This window comes from Mustela putorius, unplaced genomic scaffold (assembly GCF_011764305.1).
Source record: "Mustela putorius furo isolate JIRA1106 unplaced genomic scaffold, ASM1176430v1.1 tig00000407_pilon_pilon_pilon, whole genome shotgun sequence".
Lineage (NCBI taxonomy): Eukaryota > Metazoa > Chordata > Mammalia > Carnivora > Mustelidae > Mustela > Mustela putorius.
Genome location: NW_025421373.1, coordinates 23,607,624 through 23,631,491, shown reverse-complemented (window position 1 = coordinate 23,631,491; position 23,868 = coordinate 23,607,624). Strand labels below are relative to the sequence as shown.

At 52.6% G+C, this 23,868-nt stretch overlaps 1 protein-coding gene across 5 annotated transcripts in view; it reads left to right on the top strand.

Moving 5' to 3' along the window:
• The window catches only part of TNIP1 (TNFAIP3 interacting protein 1), a 48,532-nt gene that overhangs the window by 676 nt on the left and 23,988 nt on the right, over positions 1-23,868 (top strand). For 3 of the 5 annotated variants that reach the window (XM_045079582.1, XM_045079583.1, XM_004737796.3), the window contains exons 2-5: positions 18,999-19,170; positions 20,336-20,470; positions 21,816-21,901; positions 23,242-23,325. In XM_045079582.1, coding sequence (XP_044935517.1) covers positions 19,035-19,170; positions 20,336-20,470; positions 21,816-21,901; positions 23,242-23,325 — 441 coding nt within the window. In that variant the 5' untranslated portion in view covers positions 18,999-19,034. Of the gene's footprint in view, positions 1-4,611; positions 4,806-18,998; positions 19,171-20,335; positions 20,471-21,815; positions 21,902-23,241; positions 23,326-23,868 lie in introns of those variants that run through there. The other 2 variants (XM_004737795.3, XM_004737799.3) reach the window with 2 other exon arrangements.

Below are 23,868 nucleotides of genomic sequence, written 5' to 3'. Positions count from 1 at the left end.
GAGGTAGGAAGAGCCCGGGTGGGAGTCTAGCTCTGCCTCCCTCGGGAACGCAATGGAGAGCTAAGACCCTCCTCAGCGCTGGAGCAAATGGCTCTCCGGAAGGTTCGCTCACCTGCTTCCCTCCTAGGGCTGGCTGGACCCTGCTGTGGTTGAACGTTTCATACGGGGTCTGAGGCACAGGGAGAGGGTGAAAGCTGGCAGACGGTGGTGATAATGGCCTCCTCTTTAATCACAAACAGTCCAGATTTTCCAGAGCCTGTCGGAGGCCCAGCCCTGGGAAGTCCCTGGCTAGGAGGGGCAAGGAGTAGAGACCAAGTCATTGTCACAGCAGCTTCTGGGCTGGATAAGAATGGAGGGAGCAGTGGGAGGGACCCTGAAAGGAGGAGTATGAGGTGGGGTGAGGGGGTAGGAGGATTGCTCCCTGGGCCCTGGTAGGGCTTCCCAGGATTAGGAAATGTCTGGTTCCCATGGGGCTGCCTCCCTCAGGGGCTGGGCTGGGCTGACCTCTCTGCCCTCCCAGGAGGATCACGAGGAGCAAGCTTGGATCCAAACTCAGATCTGGCTCGACACCCTGACCTGAAGACAGGGAGGCCAGAGGGAGAGGATGTGGACTAGGGGAAGCCTGGGGCTCCCAGCAACTGTGGGAGGTGCCTGGCCACATAGGCTCCGAGGCCGGGAATTTCCCCCAGAGTCACTGGCTCTTTCTTTTCCGCAGCGGTGTCCTAGAAACCCTAGCACAAACGGCAGGCCCAGGGCTGCAGCGGAAACAGCTGGGAGGGAGGAGGAGGAAAACAGGGAAGACCCTGGAGAAAAAGTCAGGGAAATGCCATCTAGGCCTCGTGCTTCTGAGGACACTTTGTGAGGTCTTGGCCAAGTTCCTCCGTAGCTCTGGGCCCTGAGCTTTGCTGCCTTTAACTTCACCCCAAGCCCTATGGCACCTCATTCTTTCGCTACCCTATGCACTGGACCCTGTCCCTTCACATTCTCTGTGAGGAAACCGGCAGAGAGTGATCACAAGGTGTAAGGGCAAGGCTGTGACCTAAACCCAGATCTGACTCCAGAGCCCATACCCTTGCATGACCTACATGCTCTTGGAGGAGGGGCAAATTGTGAGTCTGGTATGGTTTAATTCACCTTAAGGTGCCTAAGGAACATGAAAAGTTATGGAAATCTTAGAGCCATCCATCCATCCCTCGTGCAGTGATCTGGGAGGTAGATAGAATTAAAATGCTTCTGAGGCTGAGGATGGGAAACAGGGGACCATTGCTTCTGCTTACTTATTTCTTACCAAAAAATATAGTTACCTACATTTCAGCCAACAGCATGTGCTTGACTTGCATTTCTCATTTAACTATCACTAAAATCTCTCTCTCGTGTGCACACACCCAGTACCAGAAAGCACCTAGAATTCACCAAGGGTTTTATATTCCCCAGATTGCCTCAGGCTATGGGACCAGGAGACTGGATAGAAGGAAGGGACCCAGAGCCAGGATTGCTCTTTTCCTAGTGCGTTAGCCGCTCACCTTGAGTTTCATTCCCCTGCAGCCAAGACCCTAACTCACAAATTCACCTCCTAGAGTAAGGCTGAGCTTAGTGGTTTTAGAAGCTCCTCTTCCCATCTGTGGGGTGTACAGATGGCCCTCAGTGGTTGTATCCATGTGAGAGAAAGGTTGGATCTAATCCTTCCTAAACGAGCCATAATGACTAGTATTTTGAGCTCTTACTGGCTGGCAGGACTCTATAGTCTAATGCTTAAGAGCAGAAAGAATTTAGGACTCGTTGCTGTATAAGACCTTGGGAGAGTCATCTAACACCTCAAAGCCCCAGTTTCATCTGTGAAATGGGCATGACAGTGGTAATGGCCTCAGGGTGGTTGGGAGATATCCTGTTAGGTCAGAGAGCAGAGCCACCACATGGTGAAAACAACCTTTTTGCATGGCAAAAACACTCCTTTTCAGGCACTTGATTTAAAGCTCGGTTGGTGACAGGTGAGGTTTTTGGTAGGTTTTTTATTTCTATCAAGTGTGGACTTCGGTTCTTCTTTGGAGCATCCTTAGTGGAAGTAGTAGAGAGAGAAGGACTGGTGGGAAGTTGCAGGCTTTAAAACAAAAACCCAAACAAACCAAACACAGGCCTTTGATTCTCCTCCCAGGTGGGGCTCTATGCAGGTGCTTGTCATCACTCTGGAAGAGCAAGAAGTTTCCAGCTGCCTGAGTCACTCGGCTCTCAGCTTGGACATCTCCTTCCAGATCTAGGGATGGCAGGGGGTGCCAGGCTGGGGGACCCATTTCCCAGCCTGCCAGGGGTCTCAGGGTCCATAGAGGATGTGGATGGTGACATGGAGCTTGGGGAGAGTGCATTCCTGGGTTTAACAGTGAAGTTCTGTCCAGTGCTGGCAATCCGTGTCTATATGCCACTACTGTTTCTCAGATGCCTACTGTGTGCCAAGCTTTGGGCTTTCCTTGCATTAACTCATTTATCCCCATGATCCCGTGAGGGGTAAGATGCAATTTCCTCCACTTTTCAGAGAGGAACTGAGGCTTAGAGAGACCACCCAGGTAGCAAGTGGTCGAGTAGGAGTTAGAACCCAGCCTTGTTCCTAATGAGTGTTGAGTTTCTATAGGGAAAATCATGACACTGGAAAGATAACAGGATGCAGTGAAAAGAGCACATATTACTGGAAACCAAGGTCCTGGCTTCTAACCGTGGTGGCATCATTCAATGGGTGCGGCCCTGAACAAGTCCTTTATTATCCTGAGGACTCAGTTTACTTATCTATCAAATAGGGGATTGCGAACAATGGTCTCCATGGCTTCTAACATGGTGGGAAGTTCTGAATTCAGATGAAGTTTTAAAAAGGTGGGAAGGGGTGGGTGTGTTCACGACTTTGAAGAGGATTTTCTCACACATTATAAGTGTTAGGAAAAAGTACCCCAAAACAGGGAATCAGTCCAAAAAAAAAGAAAAGACCACGTAACCTTTTTGTCATACCAGAGCACTGTCCAACAAGTCCTCCTAGTGGTCATCAAGCAATTTAAGGGATGAAGCTATTTGCCTAAATCTCGAAGGTCAGACATTTTACAAAGACAGCTGAAATAGTCTGGAAGCAAAATGCAAATAGGTGGAGACTCTTCTTTTTTTTTTTTTTAAAGTAAATTTCAGCGTTCACAAGAAGAGTTGGGTTGAGATTAGGAAGACAGCATTCCGGGAGGAGGCAAATTGGGAACTGTAGACAAAGAGCAGGAAGAAAACCCCGCTTTGGGGGAAGCCTACTGGGTAGAGGTGATGCTTACGGAGCTTCTGGTGAACCAGCCCGATTCTAACCCCTCCGTCCCCTCCCCTGTTGGTGATGGTCAAATGTGCTTGGGTTGGCCTTTGTATCCTGTTCTCCCCACCCTCTTTAAATTCAGAGCTTATGATTACTTCTTTTCCTAGTTAAAAATGAACCAGAATTACTATTGTTTTGAGAATGTGGTAACACTTTTGAAGTAACCAAAGGCATCCCAGAATTTGAAGACACCTTTGAAGTAAATGAAGTCACAGGCCTGACAGGAGAATCTTCCAATTAGGTTCCTACTTGGGTAGAGGGGTGTGTGTGTGTTCACAGTCACAGCTGATGGACAGATCTCCACTTCTGTAAAATCAGGACTTGTACAAAATAGCTCACCAAGTCCTTTCTGAGGACCAGGACCTGTCAATGACTAAGTTTTCATCAGTTCTGGGGAAATGAGTCTTTTGCAATAGGTTTTTCATAAAGCTGTATTTACCCCCATTTAAAGAGCTGTCCTTTATTCCCAGTTTAGGTCCTTCCACTTTTTGAAATCAAAACCCTCTTAAATAAAATGATGAAACCAAAGACAGCGTTCCCACCATTAAACCAAGCTGCTCCTTAAGGGTCTGGGAAATCCCACAGCTGTTTGGATGATCTGACCCACAAATACGCAGACAGGGTGGGAGGAGGGCTCTGGATTTGCCCATTAGGGTTTAAATGCTGGTTCAGCCACTTACTGTCAACCAACCTCCTCTCAGTGCCTGTTTTTTAATTTATTTACAGTAAACAAGGGGTAAACCCATATCACTAGGGTGGCTCAGTGAAAGAAATAATGCATACAAAATGCTTACAATGTCTGGGGCTGTAAGTTTATGCAAAAAAAAAAAAAAGTTATTTAGGGGTCCTTTCAGCTTAAATTTCTGGGAGTTCCGCGAAGTCGTTCAGGAGCGCCCTGGACCCCACTCTGCGGCCCAAGCTCTAACCCTGGCCCAGCTCCAGATGATTACGTGCCTTTCAGCAAGTTCCCTCCCCGCTGTGGTCCTCCAGCCCCTGGCATCAAAGAAGGGAAGGGGTGGTCTCTGCGGTTCGTCTCTGCTCTGAGATTCCGGACTCAGCCCGGGCTCTGGGGCTTCCGGCGCGGGGAGTCACACGGGGGGCTGCCCAAGCCCCGGAGGTCACCGCCCGAAGGGCTGGCCCACGGGCGGGTGTAACCGCTACAGCTCAACTGCTCCCGGCCCCGGACCTCCCCCGGCGGTTGCTGTTTACCTCGCTCCGTCCCGCCCCCACGGTCGCTGGCCCGCCCCGAGGGCGCAGCACGATTGGGCGAGCGGCCTGTCAGTCGCCGGGGACTTTCCCAGGGGTAGGGCGGCCCTGCCCCCAACACTTCCTCGTCCGCAGCGCGGTCCCCCTACCCGGCCCGGGAACCCGCAGAGTGCTGAAGGGCCGGACAGTGGCCGCGGCCGAAAACCCGTCCCTGCATCCGTGGCTGGACGCAGAGGGGGAGGGCGGTGTGTCCCCGGGCCCCCAACCTCAGGTAAGCCGGCCGTGCTGAGCGGGGATGGGGCGGAAGGGAGCCGGGTGTTCAGAGCCTCGGCAGTGACCGTGCGCGGAGGAAAGGGTTGGTCGGGCCCGGCCCGGTGACCTAGGCTCCTCGGCTCCTGGGCCCAGGCACCTGAGGTCCCGGAGGCTGCAAGGGTCGGGCGGCGGCGAATCCCTGCCCCTCGCCGAGGGCCGGGGGCGCGCCTGCGCACTGTGTGGGCGAGCGCGTCTGGGAACGGCGTGCAGGCGGAGTGTGCAATGCGTGCGGACCAGCCGGGTGGGGGGAGTGAGTCGGCGCGGGTCTGTGTATAGTGTGCGGGTCTGTGTATAGTGTGCGGGAACGGCCTGGAAGCAGTGTGCACATGTAATGGAAAGGAAAATAATTTATTGGGCGCTTTCCAAGCGCTCATCTAAACCCTTTTGGTGTATTAAACTTGTAATTGTCGCATCTTTCTTTAAAAAGAATATTATTATTATCACCCCCATTTTACAGTTTAGGAAACCGGGGCACCTGGAGATTGGGTTCACACAGCTAGGGAGTTGCAAAGGCAGGATTCGAACCTTGGCCTTTGGCTCCAGAGTTCAGCTATCCAGTTTCTTTTGAACATACTTTGCACACTGTTGGAGGCAACATTTTGTGTGCATGTGTAGTGCAGGGTAGCTGTAGTGAGTCTGGGAGTGATTTTCGGTGTGTTTTTACGAATGGGTGAGTTTTCCACTGTAGAACATTTGTGTGTGTGTGTGTGTTAGAGAGAGAGAGAGGGCAATACGGAAGTGATTACATTGTACATTCATTAATTGTGTGTATGGAGGTGGGCGTGAATTTTGTGCCCCAGGGTGAGAGATTGTGTTTTGGTTGGGGTGGTTTGTGGATGATGCAGAAGAATAGGCAACGTCCATCCCCACCCCCTTGCAGAATGACAGTACAGAAAAATCTGTGGATTCCTAATGCATCATTTTAATTTCACAGTATCATGAAAATAGAATTTAATCAGCACGTATTTTCCAGGTTATGGTAGAGGGGAATTCAGCATCGAATGAGAGGTCAGAGAGGATGATTCTCAGTTATTTTTTCTTTGTTCTTGAGCATGCAGGAGACTGGAATATTTAGTAGTACAAAAGTTTAGGAATCTTGTGATGTTATATTAATATCCTTACAGCAAACAGAACTGAGGCACTGAAAAACCAAGAGCAGTAATGAAGACAGTGTACATTTATGAACACTTAACCTCTGCCATGCACACTGCTTTATTTTCAGTGTATCATTTAATCTTTTCAACAACCTTGGGAGATAGTCACTAATAGTAGCCTCAGTTTTCAAATGAGGAAATTGAGGCCCACAAAGGTTAAGATTTGGCCAAGACCAGTAAGCCTTGCATAGTATTGCCCTGTTCCATTTCCACTGACCAAGGTTGCTGTCTTCTCTGTGTCCTGGGAAAAGAGTGTAATCAGGAACTGGCTTTTCATGGAAACACTTGATCATGACCCCCTGGGAGCTGCATTTGAGTGTCTTGTATTCTACATACTTCTGTGATTCTGTTTTCCCCCACCCGTGGGTGTCCTGGGGCTATGGTGAGGCTCTCATGCGGAGGGGCGCTACCTGCCTCTATGCCCACACCAGGTCTTGGGGGGCCCCAGGAAGCCATGGGGTCTGACTCTTACCCTTACCCCTAATGCTGCCTGTGAGCTGGGTCCCGGATGTTCTGGGGTGGCTTGGGTCGCACTGGTTTGAGCACCTCACCATTGAAGGAGGTCGTCTGTCTGTCTATCACTCTGAGTACCCTGGGTACCGCTGCCGTTTTCCCTGCAGTTTAGCCACGGCAGCTGCTTTTTTTCCCCTCCAAGGTGCCAAGCTTGTTCTTGACTTTCTGTGTGCTGTTCCTTCTGCCTGGAACACCTTTCCCCATTTCTTCACACGGCTGGTTCCTATCTGTCAAGTCTCAGCTCAAATGTCACCTTCTTAGAGAGGCCTTCCCTGACCTTTCTATGCAAAGTGGCACCCTTTTTTTCACTTTCTGTCATATTACTATTGTGTTTTTGTACGCTCATCATACTCTGCAATAATCTTGTTTATTTGCGAATGAGAAAGTATGTATATGGAACTTAGTGTCTGGAATGTAATAATGTTTCGTGTTTCCTTGTTTTTGCCTTTCTCTGTTTCCTGGAGCAGAAGGGTGAGAGCAGGGACCAGTCCCTGATCCTGGATCAGAGTGTTGGGGGGGTAAGGCTCTGCTGCATTCACTCAGTGGACGAGTAGAATAGAAGAAACTAGAATAATGGTGCATTTCACAGATGAGGGAACTGAGGCCAGGAGATGGGAAGGCACTTATCCCAGAAAGGTAGTGGCAGCATCAGGATGAGAACCAGAACATGCTTCCCAAGGGGACATTTTTCTTTCTTTCTTATAGTCAGCCAGTTTTTCCTGAACTGTCTTGTGCCCATTGTTTGGCAAGGAGCGTGGTGGCTCAGGTACATAAGGAATGAGCCTGGCCCTCCAGGCACGTGTAGCGGAATGGGGAGAGATGTGCTCTGAGTGTGATCTGGAAGACGTTGCACACCGACAAGTGCCCGGTAGAAGTCTTACTGGAGTACAGGGCAGTTCGGGGGCCCCAGGTCATTGGGGTGTGGGGTGGGTACCTCTCCGGGCAGGCAGCTTCAAGGCCAGGCTCTAGAAAGATGATGAGTGCAGAGTGGGGCCTGAGCACCTTCTGGAACTTAGTCGACTGGGTAGAGGATTTGGGGTAAGGCTCTGCTGGGTTGGGGGAGCTGGCCAGCTGGACCAGGAAAAACCCTAAGGTCTTGACTACCAGGCAGAGAAGTTGTGGTTTCTCCCTGTGGGCAGCATCAGGAAGTGATTAGAGCGGTTGGTTGGCAAACGTAAGTGTGCCTGTGCAGCACCTGTGTGGCTTGCTGAACACACCAGGCTGTGTCCCCCCAAGAGGGGCTGATCCAGTGAGCAGTGGCCATGCCACTGCCACAGTTGTGACTTACTTTGTCCCTGGTCGAGAGTTTGGCACACCTAGATGAGTGTGGCCCCTGCTCCCTGCTTGTGAGGTCCTCTGATGCCAGGGCTGGCTTCTCCAGTGCTGCAAATTAAGGGGACAGACTGTACAAGGCTGGTGTATGCTAAGCAGTCATTCGGTGCTAGCTGCTGGTCTTGTGAGTGAGGATAATCATGAGCGTGCTGATGGCATTTCAGTAGGAGATGGTAGGAATTGTCCGATTTTTCATGGTTTGGGATAACTCGCTTTTAACCCCTCTGCCACCTGTGGACTATGCTGTGTCTTCTCTGGATGGGTCATCCTTTGCTCTGGGTCTGATGTCTGTCTGTCTTTTTTAAGATTTTATGTATTTATTTGAAAGGGAGAGAGAGTGAGCGAGAGGGCACAAGCCAGGGTAAAGTCAGAGGGGGAAGCAGATTCCCCACCGAGCAGGGAGCCTGTTGCAGGACTTGATCCCAGGACCCTGGGATCATGACCTGAGCTGAAGGCAGTTGCCTAACCATCTGAGTCACCCAGGGTCTGATGCCTTTCTATCCCTGGGGCACAGAGGACCTCTGGCCCAAGTTCCCTCAAAAAGCCTCTAGCACCCCAGCCGGTGATCATCTAGTCTTGGCTTGACTTCTGCCCCCAGAGTCAGGGGGTGCTGTACCTTGTAGGTAGCCTCTTCCCGTATCACGGCTGGGGCGCCCTGGGTGCAACTTCATCCTATCTCACCTCCCTTTTCCCTCCTTGCCCACCTGACCACTTGGGGGGAGGAAGGGCATGGTGCCGGGCAGTAAGAGAGTGCCTCGCTGGCCCCCAGAGGCCTGGGTTTGCCTCCTCTCTGTGTCACTGCCATCCTCTGCTGCCTCAGGCAGGTCTTTGTCCTTCTCTGGCTTTGGTGTGCCCAGTGCAGCATGAAGGGATTGCACTGGCTGCTGTCTTAAAATGTTCTTTTAGCTCTAAAAACTGTGGCCCAGTGCCCTGGATCCATCCATTCCTGAGCTCTTCCCGCGGGGCCAGGCCTCTCTGTGCCTGTCCTTCCTCCCCACTTCTTGCTGCTGCACCCTTGCCTGCCTACAGTGCCCACTTCTCTTTTTGCTGTCCCTCTTTGAATGGAGGGTGTCCAAGGCCCTCTGGAGAGTTGCCAAAAAGGAGGCGCAGGGAAGCAGGGGGAAGCTCCCTTTGCTCTATGGAGCAGAGCTCCCCAACCTCCAGAGGCCGACCTTGGCAGTCACCGTGGCCTATTAGTTGCAGGAAGTTTTTGGTGTTTTTCCCCCATGACTGGCCAAGGACAGTCACTCTTCCAAAAGGAACAGATGACTGGCCCGAGGAGCAGCTGAGCTCTTCTCTCCCTGGGACCTCCCCCTGAAGCTGTTCCTCGTGCCCTTGAACACCTACAGGGTGGACAAACCGGGTGGCCCTGCAGATGTATGTGTGGGGGAGGGCGGGGGCGCGGTGGGAGTTGTGTCACCAAGGAGTCATACTCAGAGGCCGGAGCTGGTATTTTTAGGGCGGGTGTGGGGGGTGTCCCATGAGTCAGGGGCCTGGGGTTTGGTCTCCACCCACACTGGAGAGTGCTTGCTCTGTTTTCCACTGTCGGGCAGGCCATCGTCCTGGGCCTTTGTCCTGGCCAGCTTTATCAGTGGTCTGAGGAACCCCAGTCCCTCCATGTCCCCACTTCTGCCTCGGCAAGGGCTCTCCCCTCCCCTGCCCCAACCCCTGGGAAGAACAGAGGTTGAAGGATAGCAGCACTAACTCTTTGAAAATATGAAGGAATCTTTCAGACGTAGAGGGTAACAGGCACACCCCATACACCCAGCCATCTGGCTTCAGCAATAACACGTTTGTACACCTGAAATATCTCCTTGACCATCCCCTTTCCCCCTCATGTGGAAGTAGCAAGTATTCTGAATTTAAAATTTATTTCCTAATATCTATGGTTTTAGTATAAATATAGGCCTCCTTACACAATATGTAGTACTGTTTTGTAGGTTTAAGAATGCTGTTTAAGAGCCATCATACTGCCCGTGTTCTGCAACTTCCTTGTTTGCTTAATACTATGTTTATGAAATTCAGTTGTGTTCATATCTCTAGCTGTAGCTCATTCATTTTCACGGCTATATCATATTCTGTGGTATGACCGCGCCCCAATGTATTTCTTTGTTTTCATCCTCATCAGGTAGTTTCCAGCCTTTACTGCTAGAACAAGATATCTTTGGCTTTTTTCTGAGTGGTCTTAACACCCCTGTCCTGTTGTCCCCTTCCTAGCCATTATGACTCCTGCTGGGGTCTGTAGAGAGCTCTGTGTTTCCTAGTCGATCCTCCCAGCATTTCCATTAGGAGGAACAAGGAAAGTGAGGCCAGCTCAGGGTCGCATGGCAAGGAGCAGAGCCAGGATTTGAACACGATGGACCCTCCTTCCACCATATTTAGAGAAGGGGAATTCTTAAAAGTTGTCCTCTTCCCCCTTAGAGGGGGTAGTTACAGGGTTGGAGAAACCCTTCATTGGGTAAGCCAGCTTTAGCATACTGGGGACTGGGAGACAGAAGGACGACTAAGTCCTTCCTGCCTTCTGTGTAAGGGTGGACCTAGTGCCCTTTGTTTCCATAGCTGATAGTCGAGGCATCCCTTCTGGGCTAAGTGAGGTCCCAGGTGCTGGGAGGAAAGCCAGCTCCTAGGTGTGGAATGTGTGTATCTGTGGATCCCAGAAGCTGAGCGGAGTTGTGTATGGGGTAGAAGGAAAGTGGGCTGGGGTTGCCGGGGCTGTCTTCTCAGGGAGCTTTTGGCGGCAAAGAGTGCAGGGCAGGACCAGTGATGTGATGATCAGATGTGGGTTCTGCTTCGTCCCTTGGGAACTGTGTGGCCTAGAGCCAAGCCATGTACCTATCTGGGCTTGGCTTCCTCTCCAGCAAAATGGGTGTACCTGGTGTGAGGACCCACAAGCAGTGGGTAGGGAGCCCTGTACTGGTCCCAGTTCAGGGTGGTTATCCAGAGTCTGCCGCTTCTCTTCTCATCTTTAGCTCCTCAAGGCCAGCCTTGGCCTTCCTGAATCCAGATCCTTTCTGGTAGATTCTAGGTTGAAACTCTCCCCAGCAGTTGCCAGCTTTCCATCCACTGACTAGAAAACTCGTTCCTGGGTTTTCCTCCTTATTGATGATCAAATCCCTCAGCCTTATGTGTCCATATGAGGCAGGTACGTAATGAGCTGTCACCCCTGCCTGTGGCCCCCCCCAGCCTCATTTGATGCCAGAACAATGGGCCTTCCCTATTATTCTGACCTTGTCAAGGCACTTATATTTGTGTGTATATATCTATATCTATATCTAATTTTTAATTTATTTGGCAGACAGACCACAATTAGGCAGAGAGACAGACAGAGAGAGAGAGCGAGAGAGGAGGAAGCAGGCTCCCCGCTGAGCAGAGAGCCAAACATGGGGCTCCATTCCAGGACCCTGAGATCATGACCTGAGCCGAAGGCACAGGCTTTAACCCACTGAGCCACCCAGGCACCCCAAGGCACTTATATTTTTAAAACTTATTTTAAAAAGTTACAAAATAACATTATCATTGAAGGAACTCCCCCAAACTCAACCAATACCAAAGGTATAAAGTAAAAAGCGCAAGCTGTCTTCTCCTTCTTCTGCACTGCCCCTGTTCCCACTATATTTTTGAATGAATTTTTTTCAGTAGAACAGGTGTAGATTTCCCTTGTAAAGAGTATAAATTTTGTACGTAAAATAAACGTTTCTTTGGTTTCTGGTCCCTATCCTAGCTCCCTTTCTAGAGCTGTATACCAATAGCAGTTTGGTATGTAACTTTCCAAACCTTTTCCTATGCACATTTAAGATTTTATGCACAAATATGTATATGTACATATAGATGTACATATATACATATAGACATGTATGTAGTTGTATGTTAAAAAAATAGTATCTTAGGGTACCTGGCTGGCTCAGTTGGAAGAGCATATGACTCTTGGTTTCCAGGTCATAAGTACTAAAAAAAATTAAATAAACTTAAAAAAAGTATTCTATTATACTTTGCTTTTTATTCTTAATGATGTTTTATGGACATCTTTTTATGTCCTTGCAAAGCAGTGTGCCCCGTTCTTTTGATGACTGCATAGTTTTCCAGTGGTTCAATGCACCGTGGCTCATTATACCTGGTGGACATGTAGGACATTTTTGCTGTTACAAAGCAGGTCACAATGCACCTCTTTGTTCGGCCCCTGTGGGCAGTGATGCAGAGATTTCTAGATTCTTAGATAGAGGATTACTGATTCAGGCAGTAACTTCTGGCTGTATAGATAACTAAACCTCAAGGCATACATTTCTATAAGAGCACTTTGTTCTCAGCTAATCAGACATGCAAGCAGGTATTGATATCATTGAGAAAGGACATTCTTTGCTGCGGGCGGCCCAAGGCTGCATCAATAGAAACGTAATACCTAAAAAGGTGGAGGTGAAAGTTCCTCTGTTTGGTCAGATAAACCACACCTGGGTGTTGTATCCAGTTTCAAGACTTGCTACAGATAGGCTAGTGGGAGAAGGTTGAGGGGAATGGATAGGGAAGGGTCTGCAGGCCAGTCCCTCAAGGAACAGCACAGGAAACAGGGTCCAATTAGCTTCAAGAGAATGCTGCAGTCTTCAGGGCTGGACTGGAGAAGAGGAATATGGTGTTCCTGGTTCCAGAACCTCAGAGGGCAGCGTGTAAGGACTGGTGGGGGGAGAACTGGGAGTAATCTAACTACAGCCAATGTTGGCTACCGGGGTGGGGTGGGGGGTCCTTAGGGAGGAAGTGGGGTCACTAAAGATGGTTCTCGAGTCCCTTGGCTCCCCTGGCGACTGAATAAGGACAGGACTGCGTTTCCCCCGAAGCTTCCTTGCAGCCTGAGATTCTAAGCCTCAGTGACTGCAGGGGATCAGGGGCAGACTGGGACCCGACTGTATACAAAATTAGAGGTACGTAGAGGCAGGGGCTGGGAACTTGGGAGTCTGTTCTGGCCAGATGCAGGACTGGTTTCCTCCTACTGAGCTTCAGCCCCTTGTCTTTTAGGCTGTGCGGGCCAGCGGAGAGGGTATCAGTGCTGGAGCCTGAACACATAGAGCCCGAATTATTTTTTCTGCTGCTTACCAGCTGTGTGTTCTTAGGCAAGTGACTTCACCTCTCTGAGTCTGCTTCCTTACCTGAAAACTAGAGATACTACTATTTAGCCAAAAGGGGTTTCCTTGCTGGAAAACAGTGATAAGTTTTCTCTCTGTGCAGTGAGAAGAACACAAGGTGGTGAGCCTCAAGCGGCAGCCCAGCGCCTGATCTGCGGCGGACCTAACTGTAGGCACTCTCCCAGCCCTCAGCAGAGCCTCCTTGTCCTTCTTTCTCAGTGGCTCCGGCCAGCTGTCGGCTCTAGTCCAGCCCCTCAGCCCTAGGCTGTGCTGTGGAGCCTGCGTGTTGGAGGCTGGGTGGGGGCAGTGGGGCTCCCTGGGCAGGGGAGGGGAGAAAGGGAGGACACAGAGGAGATGCGGGGACACAGTCCTCAAGCTGGGCTGAACCCGGGGTGCCTGCTAGGGTGGAGGGGAGGACCCCGCGAAGGGCTGCAGACATCGTCTGCGGGTTTCTGACTGCCCTTGGTGGAGGGGAAGGCACCCGGAGAGCACTTGAAGGAGGACTCTTGGTTCAGGGAAATCCACATGGGCGTTAGGAGGGATTGGAGCTGAGGAGAGCAGCCTTCTCCAGGTCAGACGGTTGTAGGAGGGGGTGATAATAAATTGCAAGTTCCACACATTGCCTAGTGGATCCCTTGTGTTGTGTTATTGCTAGTGTTGCAAATACAAACCCCTTCTTTTGGGAAACTGAGGATCAGTCAGGGGCACATGTTCGCTTTGGCGGACCTTGACTTGCTCCCACAGCTTCTGGGCCCAGTTCCCTGTATTACATGCTACGCCTGCAGCCTCTTTATTACCGAATTGTCACAAAGACCAATTAAGTCCTTGGCTCATGGCGAGGAGCCAGGACGGGCACCCTGATGGGTGTCCCTGGGTTCATAGTTCCCCTGACAGTGAAATGGGAGGTTGGGGAACGACCGGAGGTTATCCATGAAGTATGAATACGGAGAGATTTTTGCTTTAGTTTGCACGGTGCTTTCATGCCTTCCTGTCACATCCTTGGGGGGTGTTGTAGGATAGTCCCACCTACCGTTGAGGAAGAGGAACCTCAGATGCTTCCCAGTCTTTTGTGAACATGTTTTCTCAGTCCATCGGCTTTTGGGAGCCACATCTTCATTGGCTGTGGTTGGACCAGCGTCCCTACTTAACAGCCTTTCGGAGTTACCAGAAATTAAGTGGGTGTCACAACCTAGCTTACTGAGCTGGCAGAGGAACCTAAAAACTCCATTAAAAAGGGGAGTAGATTGGGAGTGGGGGAGACTCGGCCCTAAATCGGTGGGGCAGAGTTATGGGGCTGCCCCAACCTTTTACTGAGAACCCACTGCGTGCCAGACATTTAACTAGGTGCTATACACACATCATTATTACTTTGGAAATTTTATTACTATAAAATGAATGTGTTTCTTGTTGAGTAAATCAAGCAATCAGGAAGTAAGAAGTAGAAAGTGAGAACTCCCTTCCCACCGTACACGTATCGTTGCATTTAATTTCATCAGTCTGACGATCTCTTACTTTCCTTGTTTTGCCACAGAGGCAGCCCAGGCTCAGAAAAGGCTCGCAGCCTCCAGGGTGGACGGGGCAGATGGGGCTGGGATGAGGGAGCAGCAGACACCGATGAGGCCCCCAGGGGCAGGCAGACCAGGAGTGGGGCTCCTGCTCAGGAGCGTGTGCCTGGCCTCCAGAGCCCCTTTCAGTGTTGTGCTGCGTGCCCAGCTTCACCCCACCCCCACATCATGTCGGGACCCTTTCTTCCTGACTCCATGGCTGTGCCATCCTGAGTATGTCGGATCGCCTCTTTTTACTTGCCTTGCTGCTGCCTCGGAGCTGGGCTTGGGTCTGCGTGGATCCTTAGGCCAGCTCGACACCATCCCCTGCTTTCTCTCTAGTCCAGGCTCCTCCCTTTGCACACGAGGGAACCGACATGCAGAGAGTGGACAGGCTTGCCCACGGCCGTGAAAGGCAGCGGAGTAGATGCGAGCACCTTTGGACTTTCTGTCTGGAGCCTCCTTTCCTAGAGGTCGCTTCCCTTCAGCCCTCTGTGAGCCCCTCCCTCAGGCATCCCAGGCAGCCCCTGCCTCTGCCCAAGGAGGTGGCCTGGGAGACCTTCTGGGACCTCCTAGCTTCTGGTACCAAAAATCTGCTTGGACTTTTCCTCTGGGGGCAAGGGGAACTTCATTTCCTCCAATCTTCAGCCGGTGCCCGGTGGCTTTAACCCACTGAGCCACCCGGGTGCCAGTTCCCGATGCCTTTAGTCTGAGCTTATTCATGTTCCCAAGTGGGCCTCAGTTTCCTCATCTGTCAAACAGACATCCTGCCTTCTTCCCAGACTGTTAGGACAATCAGACGGGAAAACAAAGCCTGGGAAAATACCAGGCGTTTTGTAGATGTTACAGGCTATGCAGACTCATCTCTTTTGGAGGGCCTGGGAGCGCCCCACACCCTACCCCCCCACCCCACCCCCGCCGGCACCAGCACATGTATGATCACACAAGACAGTCTCTGATGGGCCAAAGCTCTGCAGTGCAGGAGCTGAAACACAGGCCGAGGGCAATGGGAAGACTAGAGAGAGAGCAAGGATCCTCTGGTCCCAGCTCCGTCCTGACATGTCGGGTGACCTTGGTCTTCATGTCTGGGCCCTGACTTGTTGCCCTCACATCATGAGGGAGAGAGTCAGATGAGCTGAAGCCCAGGATGCCTGGGCACTGGCCTCCAGTACTGCCCTGCACGGGGCCTTGGGTCTGCTCCTCTTGCTGCCTCCACACACATTCTGCCGTCTGTGGTGAGCGGAAACCAGCCGTCCACCAAGGAGGCAGGAGAGCAGCTCAGCCCCTCCCTCAGAAGGCCTCTGGATGCCTGCTAAAGGGTCATCCTGTTGCCCTTGGAGATTCCCTTCCAGTTCTGTCATCCTGGGAATGATTCCCCTTTTCAGGAAACGTTCTAGAAACAACACTGACAGGAGGAGAGTTCCTGTCTGCCCGGCAGTCATCCTGGAACTGCCGCTGACCATCTGGGCATGAGGTCAGCAGGACATGGAAATTCCCCATTTCTCTATTTGTGTTTCTTCCCTCCAGAAGTCCAGCCCTCCCCTGGGTGGCTCCCCTGAGCTCCAGAGAGGGTTTTCTCACATCGGGCTGCTTTGTATGGGTTCTGTTGGCCTACTGCCTGCCAGCCTGTTCTCGTGCCCTGCCCCGGAGCTCTGCCTGCAAGGCCACAATTTGGGGGGGAGGGTAGCCCTGCTTGCTCCTCGCTTGGCTTCCCTGAACCCCCTTCCGTGTCAGCTCCCCAATGCTGAGGGAGAACCTGAGCATCACACAGTGTGGAGGACGTGGAGATGGGGTTTCAATTCCTGTGTCCCACACCCTGCTCCGTCACTTGGCCACATGTCTGGGCATCTCTGAGGCAGCACAGTGGTGCTCCGCCTGGTTCCAGAAGTGTCCAGAGTTCTGCTGGTTGGCGGGTCACAGTCGTGCTCTGAGAACGCTTTCACATGGCCTCTTGGCACAGAGGCAGGTCCCAGGCCCCTTTGGTCCTTCAGTGTCTCTGACTAGAGGCTTACTGAAGGTCTGTTCTGGGCTGCTTTGAAGAAACCCTGGCAGACAGGGTGGGCTTGGCCCTGCTCTCAGGGAGCCCCTGGTCAGCTGGGCTGGAGTAGAGTAGAGAACATGCCCACATCATGACGTCAGCTATGAGTTTTGTTTAGGGCGAGTGCAGAGGGGAGAGCAGGATCCAGAAGAGCCTCCAGGCCTCCTCTAGCCCTCTGTTTCCCTCCTTGGGAACTCCGTTCTGTTCTCGGTCATGGCTCACCATCCAGGCACTAGATCTGTGCTGGTAACAGATGAGCATTCGCGCTCCCCCTCCAGGACCTTCTCCATCGGGTACACAGCTGCTTACACCAGCCCTGTACCCTGCATCCTGGGCTGTGAGTGTGTCGCTGGAGAGGCCCCTGAGGAGTGGGGAGCACAGAGGAAGGACTCTGCGCCCCCCGTGTCTGCCAGCATCTTGAGCAGCTTGTGATGTGCCAGTCATGGTGCTAAGTGCTTTATCCACACCGTCTCGTACCTCAGTGAACACTTGCCTGCTTGAACTGCTCTGCGCTGTAACTTTGACCTTTTCAAGTCGAAAACAAGTCCCCCCTAAACTAAGTGATGACTTTTGTGTTGGCTGTGTGGGCAGCTGTCCTTTGCTTCTGTGGGGCCCAGCTGGGCGTGGGTTGCCTCTCGAAGTGTGTCTTCGTCTTCTGCTTCTCAGTCTTTCAGGAAGGGGTCCCACTCACCAGAACGCTGTTTTTCTTTCTGGCCCGTGTCATTCCATGGTAATAGGGACCCTTGGGGCAAAATCTTTATTATTTCTTCTGCATGAGGTAGGGGAAACAGCCCAGAGGGTACCTGATGGCTGGGCAAGTGTCCTTCCCTGAGTTCCCCAGGCTGGAACTCGCTGTCCATCCCTTGGGTCTGAGTCTTGTTGGGGATGTGGAGCCCGTGTAGCAGGGAATTAATTTAACTCACTTGCGGAGGCAGCAAGTTATGCCCCCGAAGCCCTAAGTGCGGTGCCTGGCGAGGGGGCTGTCATGATCAGTCCTGATGAGTGAATGGGGCCGTCATTATTAGTCCTTGTTCCCTCTTTTCTTTCAGTGAGCCCTGTGTGGGTGCTCAAAGGGCCTTTGCGGATTCCTGACTGAAGCAGTTTTTGCTCTGGGGGTGGTGACCTTGGAAGGGAGGTTTTAGGGCCCCAAGTCCTTCTGAGGGCCCCAGTGAAGCCCTTTGGAGCTCTTTCCTGTTGGCTAGCTCTTTGCAGGGCTGGAAGCCAGGTCAATTTTTCAGCCTCAGGGCCTTTGTACTTAACTCTTCTCTCTGCCTAGAATATTCTTCCCCCAGATAGCTAGTTCCCTCAACCCCTTTGGGTCTTGGCTAAAATGCCTCCTTCTCTGTGAGGTCTTTCCTGACAGCTCCACTGAAAATTTAAGTCCCTGCCTCATACTTCCCTGCTTGACTTTTGTTCATAGGTAGGCCAAGGTCACCTCCAATACCGTGTTTATCTCCCTTTCTATCATCTTTCTGTCTTGGCCACTAGAATGCAAGCTCCAGGAGGGCTTTTTGTCTGTCTTATTAGCTGGTCCTTTCCCAGCACCCAGTCTGGTACCTACCACAAAGTAGATAATACATGAAGGAATGAATGGAAGGAGGGCGTTTCTCTACTAAGTTCCAGAACTGGGATTCTGAGACCACTTCCCACAGCGGTATCAAATGAAATAAAGCAGATGAAACTGAACACACTGATGCAAAACCCTGGCTGGCATGAGTAGATAGCGGTTGGATGGAAAATTCGTCTGTTCATTAGAACTGTAAGGGGCAGACCATACGCGATATGGACTGAAGGATGAGGGTGACCGTGTCAGTTAGTATATTAAATATTAGTCAGGGTTTTTTCTTCTTCTTCTTTCTCTTAGAGAAGAGGACGTACCTATAAATGAAACCTGGGATTGGGTTGACTTGCTTATCCCTTAGGGCCCCGGGCGTCTTAGTCTAAAGATCACTGATTTAGTGTAAGACTTTCATTTCCCCTCAGAGTGGGGAAGGGACTGTCCGCCATCGCGCAGTGAGCCAATGGCGAGGTTGTTGATTCATTCACTGAATGTTCACTGGGCACTCACTTGATAGCTCTACAGAGCTGGGTGCTGGGGCTGTAGGGTCCCCCTCCTTCTGGATCCTGCCGACAGGACAGGAACTAGGTGGTTTGACTTCCAAGTGCATTGCTCTTTCTTGTAGCCCCCACTGGTACCTCGGGTGGATTGCTGCTCCGAATGAACCAGCAGGGCAGTGAGGCCGCTTGAAGAAACTGGTGGCACTCTGGGGTTGTCTCTTCATAGAGACACGGTGTCTGGCTCAAAGGGGGTGACTCTTCTGTTCTGGTGTCCTATGTCCAGGCTAGCCTCGAGCGCTGTGCTCTCTCCTGGGTGATGGGGACCACCTTGCGGGGGCGCTGACGGACTAGGGTGTGTCAGTGGCCCGGCCAGCCCCCTCACATGCTGTGTTGTCCTTACAGCCCCGTGGGCGCCACGGCAGGGCTTGAGCCACCCTCATGGAAGGGAGAGGACCATACCGGATCTACGACCCCGGGGGCGGCCTGCCTCTGGGAGAGGCTTCCGCAACTTTTGAGCGCCTAGTGGAGGAGAATTCCCGCCTGAAGGAAAAAATGCAAGGGATAAAGATGTTAGGTAAAACAGAGCCTGCTGCCGCCCCCTACAAGCCACCTCCTGCAGCCTGCCATGCCTGCTGGCCTGTGCCTCGCTGAGCCGTCCCTCTGCCTCTCCTGGCCCAGCGCTGGCTCCTGCCTTACAGCTCTGTCTTTGCACACTCCTGTAGCATGTTGGCAGTGTCCCCGGCCCTGGTTCCCTGGCCCCGATTCTGCAGCGCCATGGGGGCTGGACTCAGGACACCCTAGTGACCTAGAAGGAGGTGTGGGTGGGGAAGGGGGGAGGAGCTAGAAGGTCCAGTTTGTGCACATGGAAACAGAATGGCCTCGTCTTCTTGGAAGCAGCAGAAATGGGAGAGCTGGCCTCACCAGGCCAACAAGGGCACAGTCCCCAAGTGTTGGAGCAGGGAGCTGAGCTCGGCTTGAAGCAAAGCAGGGATAGGTCCTTTGGTTTCTTTTTTCCTGGCTTTTGCTCAAGCTGTCCCCTTTGCCTGGAGCAAGTCTGCTTATGTCCCTATGACTGAACCAGTCCAGATGCCATCTCTTCCTCCGTGTGAAGGATTCACTGATGCCCTGTCCAGAGGAGTCTCTTTGCTCTCCGTACCCCTGAAACTCTTCCTTTCCTTTGCTGCCACCTTTTCTGGCCGTAGGCCTTGAGGGGTGAGCATAGGTCCCCAGTTTTCCAAATGCTTACCCCTTGCTTGGCAGATCTCTGCTTAGAATGGCAGATTCGGCAAGGGGGAGGAGAGTTCCCCATTTTCCACTTGTAGAAAGAAAACTGAGGCCCAGAGGAGTAGTGCTATTACCAAAGATCTCCCTTCAGACAGCCCCTGACTGGCGGGTGTAGGCTGTGGGTAGGCCCCAGGGCCCATGATCGCTGCTCTCAGAAAGCCCCTGGCTTTCTGTAGAGTCCCTCGCCAGGTATGGCAGGAATGGGTCTGCAAGACAGTGCCTGGAGGCCAGGAGTTTGTTTTCAGTTCCCCTCTACTCCATTTCCCCTGATTGCCGGGTCCCTTCTTTCCCTACCCATCTCTGCTTGGGGGGCGGGAATGATGTGTGTCGCACTCAGCCCACAGGGTGATGGTTGGGGCACAGCCCAGGGCCAGCAGCATCAGAAGCTACACAGAAGCAGGCTTGGGGTGTGGAGCCGGGAGAACGGGTCCACTGATCTGAGTAACTCTCCCCAGGAGAGCTTTTGGAAGAGTCCCAGATGGAAGCATCCAGACTGCGGCAGAAGGCAGAGGAGCTGGTCAAGGACAGCGAGCTGCTCCCAACGCCGTCTCCCTCGCTGGCTTCCTATGACCACCTGGCTGAGCTCGCAAGTATGAGGGGGGCCCGGTGGGCCGCTGCCTTTCCCCAGACTCCTAACTCTAGATCTGAGCAGTGGTCTCATTCATTCAGAATTCATTCAGAAACCCACATCGCCTCCACTGGTCCTGAGGCCACAGACTCTCCTCCTCATTGTGTTTTGTCTCCAGTATCCTTCAGAAGGTCAGGCATGGAAGGGACCTCAAAATCATTCTGTCCAAAAGTGGCTGGGGACTCAGCACTCCAGAGGCCCTGGCACACCTTAGTGATGGGTCACAGTGCACCCAGGATGTGGCCTTAGGGTCTGTGGCAGCATATTTGTTCTGCACATCTTTAATGAGCAGCTACTGTGTACCAGGCATCGAGTTCCAGGCAGCCACTTCAAGCCACTCAAGAGTTGGTACATGGGTGGAAAGCTCTCTGGGCTGGCCCCACTTGTTCCATTTTACCACGGGGGAGTCTGAGGCCTGTGGAGGAATCTGGATTTCCTGTTAGCCTGATGCAGTGTATTTCAGGTGTCAGGTACCTACACACCTATTAAAGGGGAAACACTGACTAGGGGGAAGGCTTGTAGTCCTGAGTGGGGTCACTACACTTTCCTTGGTGTGTCTCCGAATATAGGGCAAGGTCAGGGACCAGGAAAGCAAAGGTCCCCTCATGTGAGGCTGAAGTGCCTTCTGCTGCAACCTGCCTCTGGTCTTGGCCCAGGCCCGTGTGCCGGCCTTCTGCTGACTGGGGGTTACCTTCGCTGAATGGACTAGTGAAGAAAGTGATGATCCCAGAGTCCACTGCGCTACAGTCAGCGGGAGCTTCCAGCCTCCACTGGTCTGCTCAGCAGTGAATTCGGAGTCCCAGCTCGGCATCGGGCCCACCCTCTGAGGGGACATGCAGCCACCCTCCAGCAGCTGCAGGAGATCAGGGAGAGCCGTCTGAGTCCTAGTTTTGCCATTGCTGGCCATGTGACTGTGGGCCGGTTGGTGACCTTTCCTGGCTTCCCCTTTCGTTACTTGAAAGTGGAGATACAGAGCTGTCCCGAGTACTGGCTGAGATGATAAATACTTGGTTAATCATGCAGTGTCCCCTTTGTCATCAGGGAGGCATGTCCAGGGTAGTGAGGAGCAGAGGCCACCTTGGGATTTTTCCCAGCAAGTGCAGAGAGGATGTCTCTCCACCCAGGTTCTGTCCCCATTATTCCAGTCATTTTCCTAGGCTGCCTGCCCCCGGTGGGACCACCTCCTGTTTTCCCAGACTCATGTAGGGAATGCTGAGAATGCTTCTGGCCCAGGCTGTCCTCAAGGGCACGGAACATGGGTTTTCCTCCTTTCCCTGCTGCTTATCCATGTGCTCTCAATTCTCCAGGAAAGGATGCAGGTGGTCCAGCACCGCCCGCTGACCCTGCACACCCCAGCGACAAACCTGAGCCGGTCCAAAAACCTCCATCCAGCGTAAGTTACATTTGGAACCATGGCTGAAAGTTGCCTGGACTTCAAGGGCCCTGTGGTAGATACAGGAATTTGGAGAGAGAAGGTTGAAGTCAAAATGCATGGGTTTTGACTTATTAGGTGATACTGGGCAAGTTGATCTCTGTCTCCTTGGGGCCTCACTTTCCCTGTTTTCAAATGAAGGTCATAGTTAACACTTAACCAGGAAGACCCCGGGGTGCACAGGGCATTCCTCCCATCCACTGAGTTGCATAATGCTGAGTGGGTGTTGACTGTACACAGTGCTGGGACACTGAATAGATGTGACCTGGAACTCTTCTTCTCCGGGGGGCTCAGACAGTACTTTCTCCAGATATGCCTTGAGAAGTTCTTCTTGGTATCTTATGACTGGAAGGGGCCATAGTGGTCATATGGTGTAGGGTCTTCATCCTACAAATGAGGTTCAGACAGGGAAGAACATTCTGTAAGGTCGTGCAGACCACTCGGGAAGTGGAGGTGAAAGGGATGCTTAGGAAGGTGGGGCCGAGATCCCGAGCTGGATTCTTGGTGGCGGGGAGGCTCAGCCGAAGCTGAGTGCAGAGACCCTTCTGCCTGTCTGCCCGTTCCTGGGATGAGGGAAGGGCTGGAATAGGCCTTGGAGACCAGATTCAACTGCAGTCCCAGAGCCAGTTCCTAGTTGAGGGGAGCCATTGGCCTGACTGTCGGTTACACAACCATGCATCCTGCGTGGTATGGCTGCAGGTATGATCGTCTGAAAGTCCTTGGCCACCCACCCTGCAGTTGGGTGACTCCTGAAAGGCTCTCCATATTTGTTGACGTATCCTTGAGCCTTACTGCATATTGGTCCACAACTCCGGTCTCTGGGACTGGGTCAGCAAGGCCAGCCCGGGACTGCCCTGGTATGGGCCCTGCTAACTGCGATCTGTGCTGCCGGCCTTTGCGTGAACTAATGACGTGCTCTCAGTTTCCTCATCTGTCCAAAGGGGATAGGGCCCTCTGATCTCTCTGTAGGTTGCTTTGAGAAACACTGGAATTTGCAAACATTCTAAACGTGCAAGGCCTAACGAGCTAGTTAGCAGTTCAAGGTCACTAGCCCCACATCCCCGTTTTACAGATGAGGAAACTGGCCGTGGAGGGGAAAGTGACCTCACATCACACAGTGGGGTGCGGGCAGACCTGCTGGGAATCCTGCTGTGGGGGCTCACAGGAAGCCATGTGGAATTGCCCTGTGGGCGCAGCCTGTGCGCGGAGGGGCTGCCCGGAGGAACTCCTGCTCTGTCACGAGGCCCCAGAGGGGCGAGGTGGTATTCTCTCAGACAGTCCCTAACTCCCTTTCTGTGCAGGGCACCTCCTCCGAATTTGAAGTGGTCCCCGCCGATGACCAGACTTCTCCTCCAGCAAGCGGCGGCCACGCCAGAAACACAAAGGTGAGTGGATGGCGGGTCTTGGCTCATCCCGCGTCTCCTCTCTGTTTCGGTCACCTGGCACTGGCAGAGAGGCACAGGATCGCTCACATCCCTGGGGCACTCTGGAGTCACTTGGGGTTCCACAAGGGGCTGGGGCAGGGGGCGCTTCTCGCTCACATATGCAAATTCCTGGCGGATGACTTCCCCGACTGGGGCCGCATATGCACCCGACCATTGAGAAAGCCTGGGCAGGCTGCCAGCCCCGCTGGTCTTGGCCTTGTGCTGGGCACCTCCACATACTGTGAGTCAGCTTCTGGGCCTGTGGGCTCCTAGCCTGGGAGGAGGAGAAAGGGCCAGAGAAGCCCCGAACAGCTCAAGGCAGGTGATTTACCCTTTTGTGCAGGCTCACTGCTCCTCCCGGGTCCCCTTCTAGGGCGTTTATGCACACACATGCGCACACACACACACACTCCTCCAGCTCTGGGGGTGTCTCCCAGCACCCTCTTTCCATACTTCACCCTGCTTGCTGCCTTTACGCCAACTCTGTCCCCCTCTGCTCTCTCT